This window comes from Chironomus tepperi, unplaced genomic scaffold (assembly GCF_022539635.2).
Source record: "Chironomus tepperi strain 1889 unplaced genomic scaffold, CSIRO-AGI_Ctep_v1 contig_295, whole genome shotgun sequence".
In the NCBI taxonomy this organism is placed as follows: Eukaryota; Metazoa; Arthropoda; class Insecta; order Diptera; family Chironomidae; genus Chironomus; species Chironomus tepperi.
This window is the reverse complement of record NW_027226417.1, coordinates 3,381-25,762: the sequence shown is the minus strand read 5'-3', so window position 1 is coordinate 25,762 and position 22,382 is coordinate 3,381. Positions and strand designations below refer to the sequence as shown.

The following is a 22,382-nucleotide window of genomic DNA, read 5'->3' as shown; positions in this document are numbered from 1 at the left end:
ATGCAACATCCAAAATGTAAAATTTGTTATCAAATTACTTAACGCATAGTACAATGCATACATTTACTCATTCATTCATTTAGCCGCCATCAACGATTTCTAATGAATTCACGCTTTGCGCACTCTTATCACGTTTTCTCACTCTCATTTTAACATACTCTGTGTTACGCTGTTGTAATTAACAATTATGATTCTGATATGATAAAAAGGTAGTAGAAAAAAAAATTTAATTCATTTTTGTTAAGCAGGAGATTAAAAAGTTTATTGCTGTCGGAAAATGATGATGACGTGAAAAAAATTGTAAATGATTGTAGATTTGTACAATGCTAATGAAATTGGGTCTAGTTTCTGCTGTCTACTGAGATACTGTAGACTAAACTTTCCAAGTATTTATGTCTGTCAGCATTTCAGAGAATAATACAGATTATCTAATGATTTTGAAGTCTAAAAATAGACATAGGCTTATGATTCACTCAAATCAAGATTGACTACAAGACATATTAATCAATTAAATGAAGAAAAAGTCATCAAAAATGCGTCATGCTTCTGCAGAAAGTTCTTTCCCCTTACATCTTTACAAAATTGATTTCGCGTGTCGCTTGATAAAGCTCCGAATCTTTTTTTGGTATTTTTGTCATTATAACGCCACACACGTTCCCCTTTTCCGTAAGAATGACAGCATGATAAATTTAAGTATTTTTTCATATATTTAAAATCAGATAAACTAAAAGGTAGTCAAGACATTTCGGGAGCTTTTTCAAATTAAGTTCACACGATTCTACAATTAATTACTGATAGTGGATGTTTATATGCCGGTAGAGCACACTGTCTATATATGTTATTTACTAGGAAAACTCTTTTTTAATAAGAAATGATGTAGACTTGATTGTCCTATAATTAGCTGACCTGAAATTCACTGTCAAATCTTAAGATATGGAAGTATTGTTATTGTCTAAAGTTTCAAGGTTTTATAGTCATTCTTAAACAAGTCAACAAGAACATTGTGTATTTTTCGTAATTTTATTACAATTTAAAATCATAACTTAATGTTTGGGTTCAGCCAAGAACCACAGGACTGCATTTCCTGCATTTGAGGTACTTAGGCATTCAGTGTTGAACGAACCCTTCTTTAGATACTATTCAATCAGCTTATAAATATTAATAAATTAATTTATAGGCTTCACTACTCTTCTACAGCTTCAAATATCATTTAATTCAACAGCCGTAGCATTTAATTTCTTTATCCTTCCTGGAATCTCATTAAACGGGTGTACCATTGATGTTGGAGAAAATAAATCTCCAATTACGCTCCTAAAAAAGACGGTGTATATTGTAATTTATTAACATAAGGGTAATTAGCAAGATCAATTTATTTTGCTAATTAAAATTACAAAGATTAGATTGGAATGTTTTGTGTCTATGACGCATTGTTGGAGATTTTTCTAAATTTTCTAACATTTCGACTTTAATGATGTTTGATATAGCAACATAAAAAATCCCTCCATCATCCAAAATGAACATAAAAGCTCATTAATTTACTTCAAAAATAGCGTCAAAAAAAAAGCACAACCCACATTCTCAATCCATCATATTACATTTTCCTTTCAAGTGTCTCCATGTAACCCATTCTAAAGTCCTCTGTATAATTAGCAACAGCACGTGTTGAGTAACATGCATAAATATTTTGCCATGCAATAAAATCATGCTTGAATGCTGCCGTATAATAATAAGGACAAAGGCCTTTTCTCATAAAAATGAATAAAAATGAACTCATTAGGACATGATTAATTGCTTTAAGAGTTTATTACTGATTATGAAACCTCTCATACATACCATGATGACCTTTTGGAAATGGCTGAGCACCTAAGGAAGTGAAAAAAATTCTGTCATAAATTTTAAAAAAATTATTGATTTTTTCTGCTTAACTTACCGACTTGTAGAACACCACAAATCCCCATATGCCAGTTTTGTGAGCAGTTTTTAATTGAAGTTCCAAATCCACCGCTATTTGTGTGAATGCCTGAAAGATTATTTCAATAAATTCACATTAAAGCAGTGCATTCATGAAAATCTTGAGGATTTGAGGTTAGATTATGAATTTCAAATGCACAATCTACCTCAAAGTGAAGATGAATCTGCACCAAAATTTCACTTATGATACTAAACCTCAGAACTCTATCAATTACTAACCACAATGCCAAATATATTTCACTTTATCATCCCATTCCAGTCATAAAATTTACTTCTCACATAGCAAAAAAATGTACAAATTAAAACAGTAATCCACAAAATTACTACCAATAGAATTGAACATTAACCGTCCATAACAATATCTTTAAGAAAAAAATCATCTTACACTGAACATTCTGTGCAGCCAACGAATGATCTCCCATATCGACTACTAAATCAAATCCTGGACCAGCTGTGAAATCAAAAATTATGCAATTAAATTACTTTTCTATTTCAGTTCCTTTTTTTTATTCGTTTGAAAAAGCAAGAAGCCAGATAGCTTTTTCGTTTCCGTCTTCATTTTCCCATATGCATACTTAACCTGGATCACAGACTGTAGAAAGAAGAGAGAAAAAATAATATAAAAGAAAAATCTTTGAATGAAGAAGAAATGAATGCCGAATTTAAGGAATAGAAGCTTTAATGCATGAATATAAAAAGCTTATGTGGAAGTGAAGGTTGTTAAATTGTGATGATTTTGTGCAGATTTTGGTAAATTTGACTTTGCTGCAACAAGCTGCTTGAAAGGCACAAATAACGGATATCCATACTAAACGTTATCGGTAATTACCGGTAAATATCCATTACCGTCAAATTCCGATTACCGGTAATTTTTGGACCTCCAGCTGTTACCAGCTGCCCGAGTAGCACTAATGAACAATGCTTCGTAACGAGGTATTAAGGCTCCGTTAGAGCTCTGTTCTTAATTCTGAATAGAAGCAGCATCCATGTTGATGTCAAATTGCTGCTCTTTAAATGCTCCGCGACAGAAACTTCTTCATTTGTGTCACTTAACCTGCTACAATCACTCATTAAAGACGATCAATATTAAGATCCATAGAAGAATCTATGGACCTTCTTACAAGGACTCAATATGCAGAATTTTTGTCTTTTTAATCATTATCAGGAAGATTCTTCAAGCATATCTTCAAAATAAAGTAATGCGCATTAATTTCCATCATTTCCTTGCAAAAACTTGTCAATATGATCTAATTCTGAGCAACAAGTTCAAAATCATTGTGTTTGAAGTTAATCATCATCCACTCTAACTTCCTAACTCCTGTACAAAAATCTGACAAAATCATCACAATCACATCCAATTCTCTCACCATCAATTTGTGCAAATCTTTTCGTTCCAAATGTTTTCGCTGTCTTAATCGCAAGCCAGGCGCCAAATGAGAATCCAAACATATAACCATTGTCGAAATCGAATCCCTCCCCGTCTAGTTGCTCCATGAACCTTAACAATTTGTCGGATATATTTTGAAATTGCGGTACAAGAAGGAAATAGTTTGGATTCACCGAATAATTTGAATAATCCATAAATATTATGCAACCACCACGATAAATTGTAAGATTACTGATGAGATCATGCACCCATTCTGTATGCCAGCCTTCATTCCAGCCATGGATGATTATGAAAAATTTTCCTGCTGGATTGCATCCACGTGATGACAAGGATTGATTGTATGATGAATTGAACATAGGTGAGCCGGATCTGATGGAATGAATATGAGATACAGGAACTGTCATTCCAATTATCAGACAAGCACTTACCCCGGCATCACCCAAAAAGTGATGGAATCATCACTGATTGTATCACAGTTAATATAAATGTAACAAATTGCTGTTAAAATGTAAACAGACAAAATTTTCTTCAACAAATTCATTTCCGAGGTTTAACCACAATGAAATATTTGAGGACGACTGCCAAAAAATTACAATTTTTTTATTGTTTTATTTTAACCCCAACATGCGTGTCATATTTTCACTCATTTGAATAATAAACATTTACTTGCTCTGTTGACATAAAAATGAAAGGATGTGCAGATAAAAATTTATAATATTTGTGTACATGACAGTAAAGAAAATTATTTTATTTTTATTGTTTTCCAGTGTCAACAGTCGAGAGATTAAGAATTGTAAGCTTTTGTGATGAAAAAAAAATTTAACAATTTTGTGGAGTCACATTTTGTAATTCATCAGCATGATGTACAATACGGGTCTATTTTAAGTGACTTTTTCTCCATTGACATTGAATAATTTATTTGCCGAAAGTTTTTTTAGTTCATATATGTGTCAAATAAATTTGATGAATTGCCAAGGGAGGGTTATTTTGATGTTTGAGAAGAATTTTTCTAAAAGGTCAGAAAATTCAACTTCTTATCCGAAACTTTTGGATCATGTATTAAATTATGCAATAATATTTAATCAATACTGTACTCAAATTTATGACATGAGACTTGCTTATCAATCAACTCGTATAGAACAAGAAGGTTAATCGATCTAAAATCGGTTAGTAGGTCGGCATGACTCCGAGATGATATCGAATTCAAATTAAATTTTGCACCTAGCCAACCAGAGTCATGCCGATATGGGCCAAATTTGATCAATTAACTGACTTGTGCTATTCGGATAGCAATCTTTCTTCAAGTTTGCAACTAGTACTTCCCCTTGTAATGATTGAATAGTTTTCTTTTCTATGCACGTATACATGATAAGCAACAATAGGCAGTTAATGATAAGAAATAGAGAGTGTTAAAAAAAAGTCGAAAATAACTGCTCATTTTGAAAATAACTATAGAAACGTATATGAGGGTTCATTCACTTACATATTAGACTGAACAGCACAACTTGTTAGTTAGGACTCTGTTAGGTTGACTAAATAAAGACAGGCGGCGAGGCTCAACGGACACCTCCATGGCGGCTGATTGCAGTTCAATTTTACGGTGAAAAATGCAGTTTCCCTTACTGTGCCACTCTGATACGATTAGATTCTACGACAAAGGTAGTCTTGAATTTTGTAACTTTGTTAGTGTACCAGCCGATATAGTTTAATATATTTTTGGTAAATTATAGAAATTTGCAATGAATCTTACTAGTCTCTGAAAATCAGAGATCGAAGATGTTTCGAATTTAGTATGGAATCGAGACGACCCATTTGGACTATTGTGTGGAATAGTATAAAATCGTCGACTTGAGTCAACTCGTCTCTAAATCAAATTCGAGTCAATTTCAAACTCCGCTGTAAAAAAATATTAAACTATACAATCATCTTTAATAAATAAGAAAAGTACAAGGCTATATTTATTTAAATAACAAACAGTAAACCTAATTATTTGTATAAAAGTAATGCTGCAGTAGCTTATCAGTGAATTTAATTTCATTAATTAGGTACGATTAAGAGCAATTAATATTAATGTATAGAAAATAATTATGTGTTTAAGATGATTGGATTTGGTTGCTCTGACAAATTTAATCCATTTTAAATCCATGCATCATGTTTGTCTATAAACATTTGATATAAGATTGCTTACTTGTCGATGTTGGAATCATTTGCCGACAAATTATTTCAGAGCATTTAAATACCGGTAAACATATCAACTAATCTATATTATAAAAATTGCAGCAATTATTTACATGCGAAAATAAATTCACACAATCATTTTAACCTCCGCTGTTTAGTGCATAGATGTAACATTTTGTGTGACTAGGAATATTTTAAACTGATTTTTAATTTTAGATTACATGACTACATATGTACATGAATAACATAATTTTTTGCATACGATTTAAAGCTGATTCTGAAGTTTTGTATTTGGAGTTATTCACTTGTGACGTCTCATTACCCCACGATCACCCATATCCTTGAACTTCACATGTGAACGATCCAAATAACAATATTGCTTAACAAAAGTAATTAAATTAGCGAATCACATCTTCGTAACTCCTGTGTAAGCCTCTGCCTTCTCATTCTAGCAAACGGACCTGGTCTAGGATCAATACCAGCAGCTGGCAAATTATTGTAAGGATAGCACTCGCTTGTCGGTGAGAACAAGTCTCCAAACACATTACTGCAAATAAATAAACCCATAAAAATCTGTGTCTACCCTCCATTTAAAGATTCTTACTTCTTCCTGGTTTCCATGTAGCCCATTTTAAAATTCATTGGTACGTTTCCAGCAATACGTCTCGATGGACAACGATAAATGTTGTCTGTTGCATAAAAATTATTTGTAAATGCTGAATTATAAAATTTCGGACACAAGCCATGGCTGCCTGTCGATGTAGGAAATAATTATTACTTTTAAATTGTCATTGCGTGTTGGTGATAATTATTAGAGACTTACCACGCGGAAATATTCCGGCTGCATCTTGTGATCGACCACATTTACCCATAAGCCAGTCTTGATGACAATTTCGTTTCATTGTTCCTTTAGCACTGCTTGTGTGAATGCCTTAATGAATAATTTGAATAAAATATGAGATAAATTGAGTCAACTAACTTCATATCTACATACATTGAACATTTTTAGCTGCGAATGTAGGTTTGAGTTCAAATGCCAGAACAAATCCCGGTCCCGCTGGATCACACACTGATTTGTCGCACATATGAAAAATTAAATTAAATAAATCATTATCATTCACCTCAAGCTAATTAACGTATTAATTAAATTCAAATTAATTATAACTCACAATCCATTTCAGCAATTCGATTTTTCCCATAGGACATGCCAGCATAAATTGAAAGCTGTGCGCCAAACGAGAATCCATACACAAACATGTTTTCATCATCAAAACCTTGATTATTTAATTGATCTAATTTCTTTATTAGAACACTCGATATTGGACCAAATTTTCTCACGAGATTGAAATAATCTCTATCGATAGAATGATTGGAATAATCCATGAATATTATACATCCGCCACGATATTCACGTAGATTTTTAATTAGATCATTAACCCAATTGGTTTCTATGCTTTCACCCCATCCGTGAACAATTATTGCTACTTTTTCACTTGAATTACATCCACTCTCCGTGAGATTGTCATCGAATGTCGTCACAAATTTATCGCCACTCCTAGAAATGAAAATAGAGGTTGTGGTATGAGATTCATAGTACAGTTTAGAATATAAATAGATTCTTTCATCTGAAACGCTTCCTGAAAGCTATAAATGGCTATAAACAAGAATATCTTGATACTTTGAGTATGACGACAAAGAATATGAGAATCTGAGATATTCAGCTATAAATAATGAAATCTGTCAATGCGAGTGAAGTGCATATGTGGTCAAATCAAGTTCGGATCATCTAACAGAAACTATGGATTCCATTGAATTCATAGATTTTGGGGAATTTGTGGAATCCATGGATAAATTTATGGAAATCGAGGAATTTATGGATTTTTTGGATTTTTTGGAATTCAATGGAATCCATAGTTTCTGCCAGATGGTCCATTCCCGGTTAAATCAATTATTTTTCTAAGAACAACATTTTAATTCGTCGATTAAACCAAGACAAATCTAAAACTCATCTAGTACATCAACTCAGACACAGCCCATAGTACACCGGTACAACAAAATGAGACATGATTATGTTCATGCAGTTTGTGGAACAGGTCATTTTATGTTGTGAGGCTTTTAATTAATTTTTATATTCACACCGTTTTCACGTGTGAATGTATTGAATTTGTTCAGATTGAAAAACCAGTTTTTTGGATTTTTCAGCAAAACTAAGCACAATGGCAAGTTTTGTTCTATCACAAAAAGTTTGTGCCTGGAATTCCTCACCATAATCAAAAAACAGATTTAAAATTGGTTGAGGCATTGCTGAGAAAATCGAAAAATTCGCTTTCTGTAAGCAAGCAAACAAGCAAGCAAACAAACAAGCAAACAAGTTAATCAGCAAGAAATCTAAATAACGAGACATCCTAGAGACTTCTAGTTTTTTGCAATCGATCCGTGCTGCTCTATAGAAGAGCTGATTAGATTTTGGGCATGGCAGGAACAGCCGTTGCTTCTAAAAAAGCAAAAAACTTTCGTTTTCATACAAAATTTCAAAATCAATGTTTTCTATGATTTTTTGGAACTTTGAACATTGTAAGAAAATTACGAAAAATATTTAAAGCCTACTCGCTGGAACCTGATTCCTCAAACATTCGCCAAGCGAAGCTTGGCCTACCCGCTGGAACCTGATCCCTCAAACATTCGCCAAGCGAAGCTTGGCCTACCCGCTGGAACCTGATCCCTCGAACATTCGCCAAGCGAAGCTTGGCCTACCCGCTGGAACCTGATCCCTCGAACATTCGCCAAGCGAAGCTTGGCCTACCCGCTGAAGCTTGATCCCTCAAACATTTGCCAAGCGAAGCTTGGCCTACCCGCTGGAACCTGATCCCTCGAACATTCGCCAAGCGAAGCTTGGCCTACCCGCTGAAGCTTGATCCCTCAAACATTTGCCAAGCGAAGCTTGGCCTGCCCGCTAGAGCTTGATCTCTCAAACATTCGCCAAGCGAAGCTTGGCCTACCCGCTGGAACCTGATCCCTCGAACATTCGCCAAGCGAAGCTTGGCCTACCCGCTGAAGCTTGATTCCTCAAACATTTGCCAAGCGAAGCTTGGCCTGCCCGCTAGAGCTTGATCTCTCAAACATTCGCCAAGCGAAGCTTGGCCTACCCGCTGGAACCTGATCCCTCAAACATTTGCCAAGCGAAGCTTGGCCTGCCCGCTGGAGCTTGATCCCTCAAACATTCGCCAAGCGAAGCTTGGCCTACCCGCTGGAGCTTGATCCCTCAAACATTTGCCAAGCGAAGCTTGGCCTGCCCGCTGGAGCTTGATCCCTCAAACATTCGCCAAGCGAAGCTTGGCCTACCCGCTGGAGCTTGATCCCTCAAACATTCGCCAAGCGAAGCTTGGCCTGCCCGCTGGAGCTTGATCCCTCAAACATTCGCCAAGCGAAGCTTGGCCTGCCCGCTGGAGCTTGATCCCTCAAACATTCGCCAAGCGAAGCTTGGCCTGCCCGCTGGAGCTTGATCCCTCAAACATTCGCCAAGCGAAGCTTGGCCTACCCGCTGAAGCTTGATCCCTCAAACATTTGCCAAGCGAAGCTTGGCCTGCCCGCTGGAGCTTGATCCCTCAAACATTCGCCAAGCGAAGCTTGGCCTACCCGCTGGAGCTTGATCCCTCAAACATTTGCCAAGCGAAGCTTGGCCTGCCCGCTGGAGCTTGATCCCTCAAACATTTGCCAAGCGAAGCTTGGCCTGCCCGCTGGAGCTTGATCCCTCAAACATTCGCCAAGCGAAGCTTGGCCTACCCGCTGAAGCTTGATCCCTCAAACATTTGCCAAGCGAAGCTTGGCCTGCCCGCTGGAGCTTGATCCCTCAAACATTCGCCAAGCGAAGCTTGGCCTACCCGCTGAAGCTTGATCCCTCAAACATTAGCCAAGCGAAGCTTGGCCTGCCCGCTGGAGCTTGATCCCTCAAACATCTGCCAAGCGAAGCTTGGCCTACCCGCGAGACTTTTTATGGTACGGTGTGAATAAGGTGCGCGAAGTTCGTTTAGCCGCACTAGTTCATTTTTCAATTTTGCTCATATAAACGCTGTAATGAATGAAAACTATTTTACACATTTATAGCTAGTTCCAATAAGGATCAAAAACAGCTAAAAGAATCGAGCGATCTGCTTTCTTCATTAAATTAATTAATTTTTTTTCTGAAATTACAACAACAACATACGAAGTTCGTTTAACCGCACTTTGGAAGATTAAATATTTTGAGTTAAATACTTTATTAATTGATACTTTTCTATTCTTATATTGTTCTAATAACAACAAAGAATGATTATAGAAAGTTTCAGAATTTTCCATTAGGTTTTTCCTAATATTTTCTTCCATTTAATGTTTCATAGTTCAAAAATGTTAAAAAGATATATTTCTCTATCATTTTTTATTAAATTAATATAATTTTAACTGATTTACATTGTTAATAAAGCATATTATCAAAATACTATCCAAAACCTTGCTTAACAATTTAATTAGAGTCGAAATTTTGAGAAAATTATCCATTGATGAAAAATTTTCACCACTTTTTAATATTAGTCACCATTTTTTGATGAAACTATAGATATCATAGTAAATTCGAATAGCATAACTCATTAACCATATAATGTTTAATACAATGTAGAAAACTGTATAGTTCTACGACTAGTGGAACATAAAAATTTTGGTAGAAAAAGTTAATTCGTGGTGAAAATTTTTCATAGCAGTAGACTTAATTTCTTATTTACTGAAATCATGCTCCGAATCGGAGTATAGGTTATTGCAGAAGGTTTTTCATATAACTTTATTGCTTCATAGTAGTAGAAGTACTATCAAAATAAAGCAAAAACTCGTTTTTTTGATATTTGAATTTTTACTATTAAAAATTTTCACCACGAATTAACTTTTTCTACCAAAATTTTTATGTTCCACTAGTCGTAGAACTATGCAGTTTTCTACATTGTATTAAACATTATATGGTTAATGAGTTATGCTATTCGAAGTTACTATGATATCTATAGTTTCATCAAAAAATGGTGACTAATATTAAAAAGTGGTGAAAATTTTTCATCAATGGATAATTTTCTCAAAATTTCGACTCTAATTAAATTGTTAAGCAAGGTTTTGGATAGTATTTTGATAATATGCTTTATTAACAATGTAAATCAGTTAAAATTATATTAATTTAATAAAAAATGATAGAGAAATATATCTTTTTAACATTTTTGAACTATGAAACATTAAATGGAAGAAAATATTAGGAAAAACCTAATGGAAAATTCTGAAACTTTCTATAATCATTCTTTGTTGTTATTAGAACAATATAAGAATAGAAAAGTATCAATTAATAAAGTATTTAACTCAAAATATTTAATTTTCCAAAGTGCGGTTAAACGAACTTCGTATGTTGTTGTTGTAATTTCAGAAAAAAAATTAATTAATTTAATGAAGAAAGCAGATCGCTCGATTCTTTTAGCTGTTTTTGATCCTTATTGGAACTAGCTATAAATGTGTAAAATAGTTTTCATTCATTACAGCGTTTACATGAGCAAAATTGAAAAATGAACTAGTGCGGCTAAACGAACTTCGCGCACCTTATATCCGCATTGGGTTTCTACCCGATACACTAGTTCTACCTTGAACTTACGAATCGTTAATTGCAATTCTTTGCTTCATATATACGGTAAGCTCACAAAAGAGTAACTTCCACTGGTAATGACGTTTTTTAAAGTCAAACAACACAAAAATTATTGTTTTATATCTTAATTCACAGTTGTAAGATAATAATGAAATGAAGTGAAGTTTTATTAAATCCAGAGTTGTTTTATTGGGGATCTCGAATTGGACTCAAAATGCAGAACTCGAATTTGAATCAAAATTCACAAGAAGTCTGGTTGACTTGATTTGACTTTTTCATTAAAAAATTCAAGTCGAATTGGAATTCGTAAAAGATTATTGAAAGCACATTGATTTGCCAAAATTACACACAATTTCTCATATTCTTATTAATTCCAGCATAATCATGACCATGCTTCAATTAGCTGCTACTTCTTCTTTGTCAACCTTTAATACAATTTAATGCCAGATTGTATCTTAATCCACAACAGCAACCCTGACTTTTAGTACCATTACACAATTATGAGAACTATAAAATTCATTTTATTTGTCTCAATTGTGTTGCCGACAGTCTTCATCACAAAACAGTTTCTTTTTCTTCTTTCATCGTATTATTTTTTTTTTTTCGTCGAGTAAATTTACTTTTACCAGAGGTCGAAGTCGTTGCGAAAAGTTCACTTCACTTCGCTAAAATTTCAATCGGTTTCAAGTCAGCTCGAGTGAACACGAAAAAAACGTGTTCACTTTAACCGAGGCGAAACCGAATTGATTTTTTCGTGTTCACTTTAGTCGAGGCGGAACCGAATTGATTTTTTCGTGTTCACTTTAGTCGACTTGAAACCGAGATCGTTTTTATTACACGCTTTTATTTGACTTGCTCTGTCTGTCTTTCTGTCTGTCACGTTCAAAATTTGTGACCCTTTTTTCGACCACTTCTACTGGTCCAATCATGCTGATTTTTTTTATACATGAGTGTTCTGGAGGGCAATTTGATATTTTGCCATCATTAAATCGCTAACTCGCTTCCTTATATTTTAATTAATTAATTTAAATTTTTATATGGGAAAAAATTTGACAAAAATCCATTGTCAATTATGTATATTTCTAATTTACATTAACCAGTCTTTTTATCGAACTGGAAACTAATTCATGTGATTAACTAAACATCAATTAATAATATAAATTATTAATTAAATTATAATATCAATCTGTTCAGGATATTTAAGTAAGCCAAAAAATTTAACTAGTGATTTTCTCGCGGATATTCTTAGCAAAAATTTGAATTCCAAAAAAACCGTTACATTCAAATCTTCAAAAATTCGTTAATTTTGTTGAATTTCAATAACCTGTATGTTACTGGATCTTGATATACTGTATAAATATGGTCCTGGATCTTACTGGATCTTGATATACTGTATAAATATGGTCCTGGATCTTACTGGATCTTGTTATACTGTATAAATATGGTCCTGGATCTTAATGGATCTTGATATACTGTATAAATATGCTCCTGGATCTTAATGGATCTTGATATACTGTATAAATATGCTCCTGGATCTTACTGGATCTTGATATACTGTATAAATATGGTCCTGGATCTTACTGGATCTTGATATACTGTATAAATATGGTCCTGGATCTTACTGGATCTTGTTATACTGTATAAATATGGTCCTGGATCTTACTGGATCTTGATATACTGTATAAATATGGTCCTGGATCTTACTGGATCTTGATATACTGTATAAATATGGTCCTGGATCTTACTGGATCTTGATATACTGTATAAATATGGTCCTGGATGTTACTGGATCTTGATATACTGTATAAATATGGTCCTGGATGTTACTGGATCTTGATGAACTGTATAAATATGGTTCTGGATCTTACTGGATCTTGATATACTGTATAAATATGGTCCTGGATGTTACTGGATCTTGATATACTGTATAAATATGGTCCTGGATCTTACTGGATCTTGATATACTGTATAAATATGGTCCTGGATCTTACTGGATCTTGTTATACTGTATAAATATGGTCCTGGATCTTACTGGATCTTACTATTCTGTATAATTATGGTCATGGATAATACACAATCATGCTGTACTGTAAAATATCAGTTCTCAATTAGAAAACTAACAATTTGATATTAATTTAAAATTGTATGGAAATATTATAGACTGTTGTATGGTTTCAATACAAATTTAATTATACTTCACAAGACATAGCAGTAAGTTGTTTAGTTTTATATATTGCTTTCGAGCGGAATTCTAGTCCGATCCTAACATTATATACATCACGAAAAACTCGAGAATTGTGCACATATGAAAATATGTTGTCGTTACTGTAAAAGTATACAACTATGATCTTATAATAGTCGGGCGAACGAAACGAAGCGAAGCGAAGTGGAGTCCGACACTACTGTGACCTAAGAACAGTCAGGCGAACGAAGCGAAGCGAAGCGAAGTGGAGTCCGACACTCCTGTGACCTAACAACAGTCGGACGAACGAAGCGAAGCGAAGTGGAGTCCGACACTACTGTGACCTAACAACAGTCGGGCGAACGAAGCGAAGCGAAGTGGAGTCCGACACTACTGTGACCTAACAACAGTCGGGCGAACGAAGCGAAGCGAAGTGGAGTCCGACACTACTGTGACTTAATAACAGTCGGGCGAACGAAGCGAAGCGAAGTGGAGTCCGACACTACTGTGACTTAATAACAGTCGGGCGAACGAAGCGAAGCGAAGAGGAGTCCGACACTACTGTGACCTAACAACAGTCGGGCGAACGAAGCGAAGCGAAGTGGAGTCCGACACTACTGTGACTTAATAACAGTCGGGCGAACGAAGCGAAGCGAAGTGGAGTCCGACACTACTGTGACCTAACAACAGTCGGGCGAACGAAGCGAAGCGAAGTGGAGTCCGACACTACTGTGACCTAACAACAGTCGGGCGAACGAAGCGAAGCGAAGTGGAGTCCGACACTACTGTGACTTAATAACAGTCGGGCGAACGAAGCGAAGCGAAGTGGAGTCCGACACTACTGTGACTTAATAACAGTCGGGCGAATGAAGCGAAGCGAAGTGGAGTCCGACACTACTGTGACTTAATAACAGTCGGGCGAACGAAGCGAAGCGAAGTGGAGTCCGACACTACTGTGACCTAACAACAGTCGGGCGAACGAAGCGAAGCGAAGTGGAGTCCGACACTACTGTGACCTAACAACAGTCGGGCGAACGAAGCGAAGCGAAGTGGAGTCCGACACTACTGTGACTTAATAACAGTCGGGCGAACGAAGCGAAGCGAAGTGGAGTCCGACACTACTGTGACTTAATAACAGTCGGGCGAACGAAGCGAAGTGGAGTCCGACACTACTGTGACCTAACAACAGTCGGGCGAACGAAGCGAAGCGAAGTGGAGTCCGACACTACTGTGACCTAACAACAGTCGGGCGAAGCTCGAACTTAATCAGTTCGAACGTAGTTCGGACTTGGTTGAGCGAAGCTCACAAATTTTTGCGACCTGAACGGAGCGAAGCGAGTGAAGGCGTGAAAATTTTCCAACACGTAAGAAAACTACATGGATTACCGTAAGTAAAAAAATAGTTCGAGCGAAGCTCGAACTTAAGCAGTTCGAACGTAGTTCGGACTTGGTTAAGCGAAGCTCACAAATTTTTGCGACCTGAACGGAGCGAAGCGAGTGAAGGCGTGAAAATTTTCCAACACGTAAGAAAACTACATGGATTACCGTAAGTAAAAAAATAGTTCGAGCGAAGCTCGAACTTAAGCAGTTCGGACGTAGTCGAAAAATAGTTTAATAAAAATTTTCCTTTGATTAACAAGACTAAAAAGTAGTAAATAAAAAAGACTAAAAAATGTCCTAAAATGTAGTAAATAAAAAAAAAACGTTAAAAAAACTTTTTAAAAAACACGCTTTTAAAAAAGACTAAGAAACTTAAAAAAAAAATGTCCTAAAAAGTAGTAAATAAAAAAAAACGTTAAAAAAACTTTTTAAAAAACACGCTTTTAAAAAAGACTAAAAAACTTAAAAGAAAAATGTCCTAAAAAGTAGTAAATAAAAAAAAACGTTAAAAAAAACTTTTTAAAAAACACGCTTTTAAAAAGACTAAAAAACTTAAAAGAAAAATGTCCTAAAAAGTAGTAAATAAAAAAAAAATCACGCTTCTTAAATAAAACATAAAAAATATTGAAATAAATTTGAAATTAAGAAAACTAGCTAAAATATTTTTCCAAAATATTCTTGTGTAGTACAAGAACACTATGACTTAAAAGCGTGGGGCGAAATTACTATGCTTTTAACACTAACTTCTTCTATCGAACGCCCCACGCTTTTAAGTCATAGTGTTCTTGTACTACACAAGAATATTTTGGAAAAATATTTTAGCTAGTTTTCTTAATTTCAAATTTATTTCAATATTTTTTATGTTTTATTTAAGAAGCGTGATTTTTTTTTTATTTACTACTTTTTAGGACATTTTTCTTTTAAGTTTTTTAGTCTTTTTTAAAAGCGTGTTTTTTAAAAAGTTTTTTTTAACGTTTTTTTTTATTTACTACTTTTTTTTGACTTCACTTTAGTCGACTCGAAACCGAGTCGATTCAAGTGAAGTGAAGTGAAGTCGAGTCGACTCGACTTCACTTCATTTCATAGAAAAAATATTTTACCACAGAAAGTCACTTCTGATTGCGTTTGTGAAGTATGTAATTTCATACAAAATTTTGTCAAAAATCCTTTTTTTTGCTCATTTTTGTCAAATAATGTAAAAAAACTTAAAAATATGTATTGCAAATTGCGATTTTTATGTAAAACTACATGAAGCTGGACTATAGATTGTAGTCAAACCTTATTTTCTTCATTATTTATCCAAAACGAGTAAAAAAGGATTTTTGACAAAATTTTGTATGAAATTACATACTTCACAAACGCAATCAGAAGTGACTTTCTGTGGTAAAATATTTTTTTCTATGAAATGAAGTGAAGTCGAGTCGACTCGACTTCACTTCACTTCACTTGAATCGACTCGGTTTCGAGTCGACTAAAGTGAAGTCAAAAAAACGATGTCGGTTTCAAGTCGACAAAAGTGAACACGAAAAAATCAATTCGGTTCCGCCTCGACTAAAGTGAACACGAAAAAATCAATTCGGTTCCGCCTCGACTAAAGTGAACACGAAAAAACGGATTCGGTTTCGCCTCGGTTAAAGTGAACACGTTTTTTTCGTGTTCACTCGAGCTGACTTGAAACCGATTGAAATTTTAGCGAAGTGAAGTGAAGTGATATCGACTTCACTTCACCAACTTCGACCTCTGACTTTTACTAAACATTTCAATGTTGGCTGCTTAGAGCTAATGAGATGTCATAATTAAAAATAATAATAAGATATGGAAATGAGTCTCAACTTTCAAGGTAGAAGTTTTTAAAGCATCAAATGTTCTTTTATGTTGAAATGAGTTCACGTGTAGCTTCAATTTGTAGCTGTTGCTGTTGACAACCGGCAAATTTGTTGTCCAGTACAGTAAACACGTGCTGGACAAAATTCTTGTTATGAACATAAACGAAAGCCTTAATAGTCTAAGATTGTTTTGAGAAAAATCTGTAAAAATAGCTTCTCGAGAGCACTTTCAAGAAATTCTATTATTTTCATCTTATTGCTTATTTCATACAATGTGAATGAGAATCTGACAAAATTTCATTTCAATGAACTTCGATTGCTGTTCATTAATTTGTACTTCTCATTAAATTTGCAAACAGTAAACATCATTCGATTTCTAATTGCTTCTGCTCAACGTTGGCTCAACGTTTTTTGAGCGAGACAAAATTAAAGTTTGATGAACATCTAGCCTTAAGAAACACAATTTTGTTGTTAAATTGGTGTAAAATGTTAACACTTTATTGCTACTTGAAAGCGGAATTGATTATTAACACCTTGTAAACTTTTCACCAAATGTTCGATTGTTTACCTTTTACAGCTGATTAATGGAGAAATTTAAGATGTAAACAAACTTGTCTTAGCTTACAATGTACATTCTCATCTGAATGAGGCAGCTTATGAGTAGGCTTTTCGAGACCGAGACTATCGAGGAGTCCTCGCTCTCAGCATCGAGAACCCTTAATCATAAGTGTACTCAATCAATATATTTGAGCATAGTCATGAGCATGCTCCTTGTATGTTCGGGTGAGAATTTAAATTTTTTTCAGTTAATCACCAAGAAGATCATTAACAAAACACAATGGAAATTGATATTTTACTAAAACATACACTTTGTGACTATTATTATACGACAGAATGTCATTCTATATTTCCGTCTTCTATTGTCAACAGTATTTTAAGTTATCACTCATGAATTGACAGAAAGAAGACTATTCCGAGCGGCACAATACGGCAGATTGCATTTTTGGCCGTAAGAATGAGTCGAGATCCGACGTCACGGTTCCGTTAGCTCAATTTAGTCGTCTTAACGTTATAACTGCGATTTTCATATAACTTTAGTTACTAATCGAAAGTTTTGCATTCTCAGAATCGAATACGTTATAACTAGTTGGTGGCAAGTTAATGTCCAATTGATGACTAGCTCTAACGAATTTTTGTCATCTCGATAATGATACTGTAGCGAACACGGTGTGTTGTTCGGGTTTGTTATTGTTATTATTTACCCTCAAGACTGTCTAGCTTTCCTGGAACTTGCCAAAATTCCAAATAATTTTGTTCAAAAAAAAAACCTGACTTGATATTTTTAAGTTTCTTCATTTTAAACTAGATTCTTGATTAACAGATATTGCTAGATAACTAAATTTGACACCGCTTCAATTTCTTTTATTTTTTTCTATGTTATCCACAACTACAAGATACATTGTACTCAATTGCATTCCAGATTATTCACAACATTACAATTCAATCAGAAAATCTTTGCAATCAACTTTCAGTTGTTCCTACGTCACTATTATGATTTCTTTTTTTTCATCTTTAAAAAACTATTAACTTATCATAAATCAACTAACTTTGTAAATGCTGTAAATGTAATTGAATCTTCAAAGTCACCAAAAACAGCAATGATTGAAACAAGAAGTAAAAATAAACTTTTTTGAGTAACTAAAGTCATTTTTTGTTCAGCAAACTCAACTGTTTGGCTTGAGAAAAGAGACTGATACTTTACTATAGTTGAAAAAAAAAGTAACTGAGCTTAATGTGATCTCTCTCACGAAGGTAAACAATTTTTGCCCCACTACTGTGACTTGAATTGGCATAGAAGATTGTGAGAAATTGCATTTGCTGTTGAGATTGAGTTTAGTTTTATTTACATGAAATTTAATTGAATGATAGTTGGTGTTTGAGTTACTTCTTGTGAAATGCAGTTGTGAACTATGCTCAATCTCTGTTATATTGTGGCTTAATCAATCATACTATAATCGTCGATCATGGCAATAATCATTATTGCGCGATTTTTTCTGCGGAATATAAATTTTTTATCGATCATAATGATTCAGCCTTTCGATAATTTCCAGAAGAGTCTTTAATTTCATTCTCTCATATAAAAGCTAATGACATAATTTTATTTTTTTATATTTTGTGTTATCAATGAAATAATGCATCATAAAATAATCTTATTGATCTGCTAATGATGAATGTCGTTAAGTTTTTAATTTCTATATCTGTTTTATGCTATTCATCATAATTCGATTTATTTTTTGGGGAAATAATTTTTCTGATTATTATGTGCAATTTTTATGTTCACAGAGACGCAGAATAAAAATAAAAAATTAAACATATAACTACAATGTATGTGATATTAATTTGAAAGGCTGTTCTAATAAATAATAACCCGAGCGATACAAATGAGACACCGTGACTCTATCACGGAGCTTTTCAGGCTTTTCCGAAGCTCTTTTCCCAAATGGGGAAATTGACTGAATTTAGGTACCGTTTTAGTATTTCTGAAATACATGGTCTTTTTACCAGTTAGAGTTTATTGACAGCAATTTAAAGTCGCTTCTTTTCGGCAGCCTTTTTTATCTGTGTTGCTCGGATAACTTATCTTATATTTTATTAAATAGCAAAATACTTACTTACTTACTTCCTTGGCTGCGGCGCACGAGGGGCACGCGAAGGGAATGTCTGGAGACAGCTCTATCTTCGAAACCTTCTGCCAGTTCGGGATATTAAGGACTCTAGCGTCCTTTTCAACAAATAGCAAAATACTTTTTATAATTCACGGCACTTATTTTAGGCACGTGTTTTTAATACTTTTTTAAAAATAAAATACCATCAAAATTTCAAAGTAAATTTAAAATACTACTAAGTATTTCCTTTAAATTATTAAATTTCGAATTTTTCAATGTAAAATTATTTATTAAAATTACGCTCAAATACATATCACAATTATGTATTGATAAATAAATTATTAGAATCGAGACCAGTTACTTGACTACAAATAAGTATATTAACAATTGATGGACTTCAAAACTTAAATTTCCAACTGGCACTAGCATTTACAATATATTCATACGGATGTATTTATAAATAAATTTCGAAGTTTCACACAAATTTGATGATTCTCGTGCTAATATTAGCTGTGTAGCAAACCAGGCATGGAAACTAGATTCTTTCTCAAAAAGTTTTTTAAGGATGTTTAAGAATGAATTTATGTCTTTGTACCGGATGAAAGAAATTACCATGCCTTGATAGCGAATTTATGACACGAACGCAATGTGAATTCACTTATAAATGTGTTTCATAATCGCTACATAGGAATATGCTGTATGCATGATCTATAAAAAAATACAAAGAAATTAATATATTTTGTATAAAAATCTATTTTTTAACTGCCATACCCTAACAGACAATGAACATGCTCGCTCATTATATTCAATTATTAATATTGAACATACTCAATTTTGCGAGCATACCCATGAGTGAGCTCTTTGTCTGTTCGGGTATATAAAACTCACAATCATAAATGCTTTAAGATCAAACGTCAAGAATCCTCTCAAAGCTAGAGTTTGTGGCTTTTGAGAAACTTGCATGATAAAAATTAGATCTTTCTTGAATAACCGATCAACATTAGTGATATCACTTTCTGCAATACTCTCTGCAATTTTCATGCTCTAAAATGAGTTGAGTTCAGATTAAAATATCAGAGCTTGAAGTCGACTCAAGTTTTATATGGAATCAAGTCGACTTGAATTGACTCTTTCTTACAAAATCAAAGTCAACGTCAAGCTCTGATAAATATGAAGTTATGAACTTACATTATCCTTAAGCTTTTGACCAGCATGAAACAAATCGAAACCTTCTAACAATGTAAATGGAATTGCTAAGGCATAAAAGAAGTTTTGATCCTAAAAAGAAAATATTTTAAAATCTGACAACAAATTAACCTCAATTTAAATGACTTACAACAGCCCTGTATCCAAGAACTGCCACAATTATTGGCCCTAATATTGAGAACTGCAAGATAAGTATCCGAAAGAAAAATCTAATTTCATCACAAAATCCAATCAATTGATTGTGAGCATCAACACATTTTTTCAGTTTTCTCTTCGTCTTTAGCAAATTTGAGGATGTACTTTTATCAATAACTGCTTTAAAATCATCAGCGAGCTTTTCAAAGCATACAGCGACATATGACATTGAACACAGCAACAGCATTTGATCGAAAACTAAAGATGAAAATATCGACACCCAAACAACATAACAGACGTAGATGTAGGTCCATGGTAGGTGATCGTAGACATCAAAAGGGAAATACAATTCATAAATAAATAAATTTGTTGGTTTTTTGCCTGTTGACCAAAATAACAACAATTTAAATGTTCCAGATATTATAGGCAAAATACCAAGAACAGAAACAATTCTTAATCCAATCGTAGCCATTGATTCCATAAACTTTGCACCTTCTAAGTGAATATCACCATTTAGTTCAATTTTATAGACATGATTAATCCGAAAAATCATGTTCCTTATTTTTGGCAAATTGTTTAAAAGTACAGATGTTCTTGTAAATCCAGTATAGAAGAATAAAGAATGAACAAATGTATCCACAATATGCTTGTCATCCCAACTTGAAAGGATGCAGTATAGAATTGATTGAATAAAAGCGATGATCATTAATCCAAAATTTATATATCTTAATAATCTCAATGCTTTGAATTTTTCTGGATATATATCGTACTTTCCATGAAAATCAAATCCTATAAGGAACAATGCCTTTTCTGTGTAGTATATGAATTTCTTCATTTTTATTCAACTTACTCCTTTGCTGGTCGAACGTGGAGTGAAAATTTTAAATTTCTTTTTAAGTTACATTCATGGTTTGACAATAAAGTTTGAATTAGTTTTAAATTTGTTTTAAATTAAAAATTCAAAAATATGCTTGTAAATTATTTAAGAATAATATATGTCTATTGGGATCATTATAGAATTCCGGAACATTATGTCAATTATTATGAGAATATGAATTCTTGAATTGGGTTTGTAGAAAAGGACGTTAAAGTTCTTTACATTACGAGCTGGTAGAAGTTCTCGAAGGATAAAGCCGGCTTTAGTCATTCTCTTCAACCGGCCCACATTCGTCCCAGTCAAGGAACTACATAAGGAAGTAGCCAGTCATTTTCTTTATTTAATAAGAACAGATGCTGAATCCAGGAATGAAGTTGGATTTTTGCTACAAAAAACTATATCATAATAAATATTAATTTCCAAAAAGAGAAATTTAGACCATCAAATTCTCCAGCTGTTACGTAAGTTGTATAAAATCCTTTTCTTAGTATTGAAACTTTACAATTATTATTTTAAAAATATTTAATATCCCCGAAAATAATCGTTTTCCAGGTTATTTTCCAGATTTTTCTAGTATTTAAGTTAAATATTCAATACTCAATCCTTAATAAATAATAATGTCCAATTATCAAGTTAAAGTATCAATACGAAAATTATCATTTATGAAAATAATTTTAGAATATCCAATAATATATTTATAAATTCATTAAATTATTAAATGCCTTATTTGAAATCAAATACTATATTAATGAAGACACTCATTTATGGCATTTGATACGTACTTATATCATCATTATCAATTAAATTCAAATAATATTAATTAGAGATGAAAATTTTATCATTTCCTGTAGATGAGAATGGTCCACTTAGATGCGGTGTGCAATTCAAATGAAGAGTTTGAATAATTTCAAGAATTGCTAGAAATTGATT

General features: G+C 33.6%; 2 protein-coding genes across 3 annotated transcripts; both read right to left on the bottom strand.

The window, feature by feature from the left end:
* Window positions 1–948: 948 nt before the first annotated feature.
* LOC139092112 (uncharacterized) lies at window positions 949–3,924 on the bottom strand. Of its 2 annotated transcripts, none has more exons than XM_070642398.1 (7): window positions 3,787–3,924; window positions 3,339–3,727; window positions 2,357–2,563; window positions 1,931–2,020; window positions 1,834–1,863; window positions 1,596–1,740; window positions 949–1,311 (listed from the first exon to the last, which is right to left on the bottom strand). In XM_070642398.1, exons 3-7 carry the CDS (start codon window positions 2,391–2,393, stop codon window positions 1,200–1,202), a joined length of 414 nt encoding a protein of 137 aa, XP_070498499.1. In that variant the 5' UTR covers window positions 2,394–2,563; window positions 3,339–3,727; window positions 3,787–3,924; the 3' UTR covers window positions 949–1,199. Both variants share the same exon structure in this region; 1 of them encodes a protein (XP_070498499.1).
* A 1,485-nt stretch (window positions 3,925–5,409) lies between these two features.
* LOC139092113 (hepatic triacylglycerol lipase-like) lies at window positions 5,410–18,302 on the bottom strand. The gene is made up of 6 exons (XM_070642399.1): window positions 18,176–18,302; window positions 6,706–7,091; window positions 6,531–6,605; window positions 6,360–6,467; window positions 6,141–6,288; window positions 5,410–6,083 (listed from the first exon to the last, which is right to left on the bottom strand). The coding sequence occupies exons 1-6, from the start codon at window positions 18,274–18,276 to the stop codon at window positions 5,930–5,932; spliced, it is 972 nt and encodes a 323-aa protein (XP_070498500.1). The 5' UTR covers window positions 18,277–18,302; the 3' UTR covers window positions 5,410–5,929.
* Window positions 18,303–22,382: the final 4,080 nt, after the last annotated feature.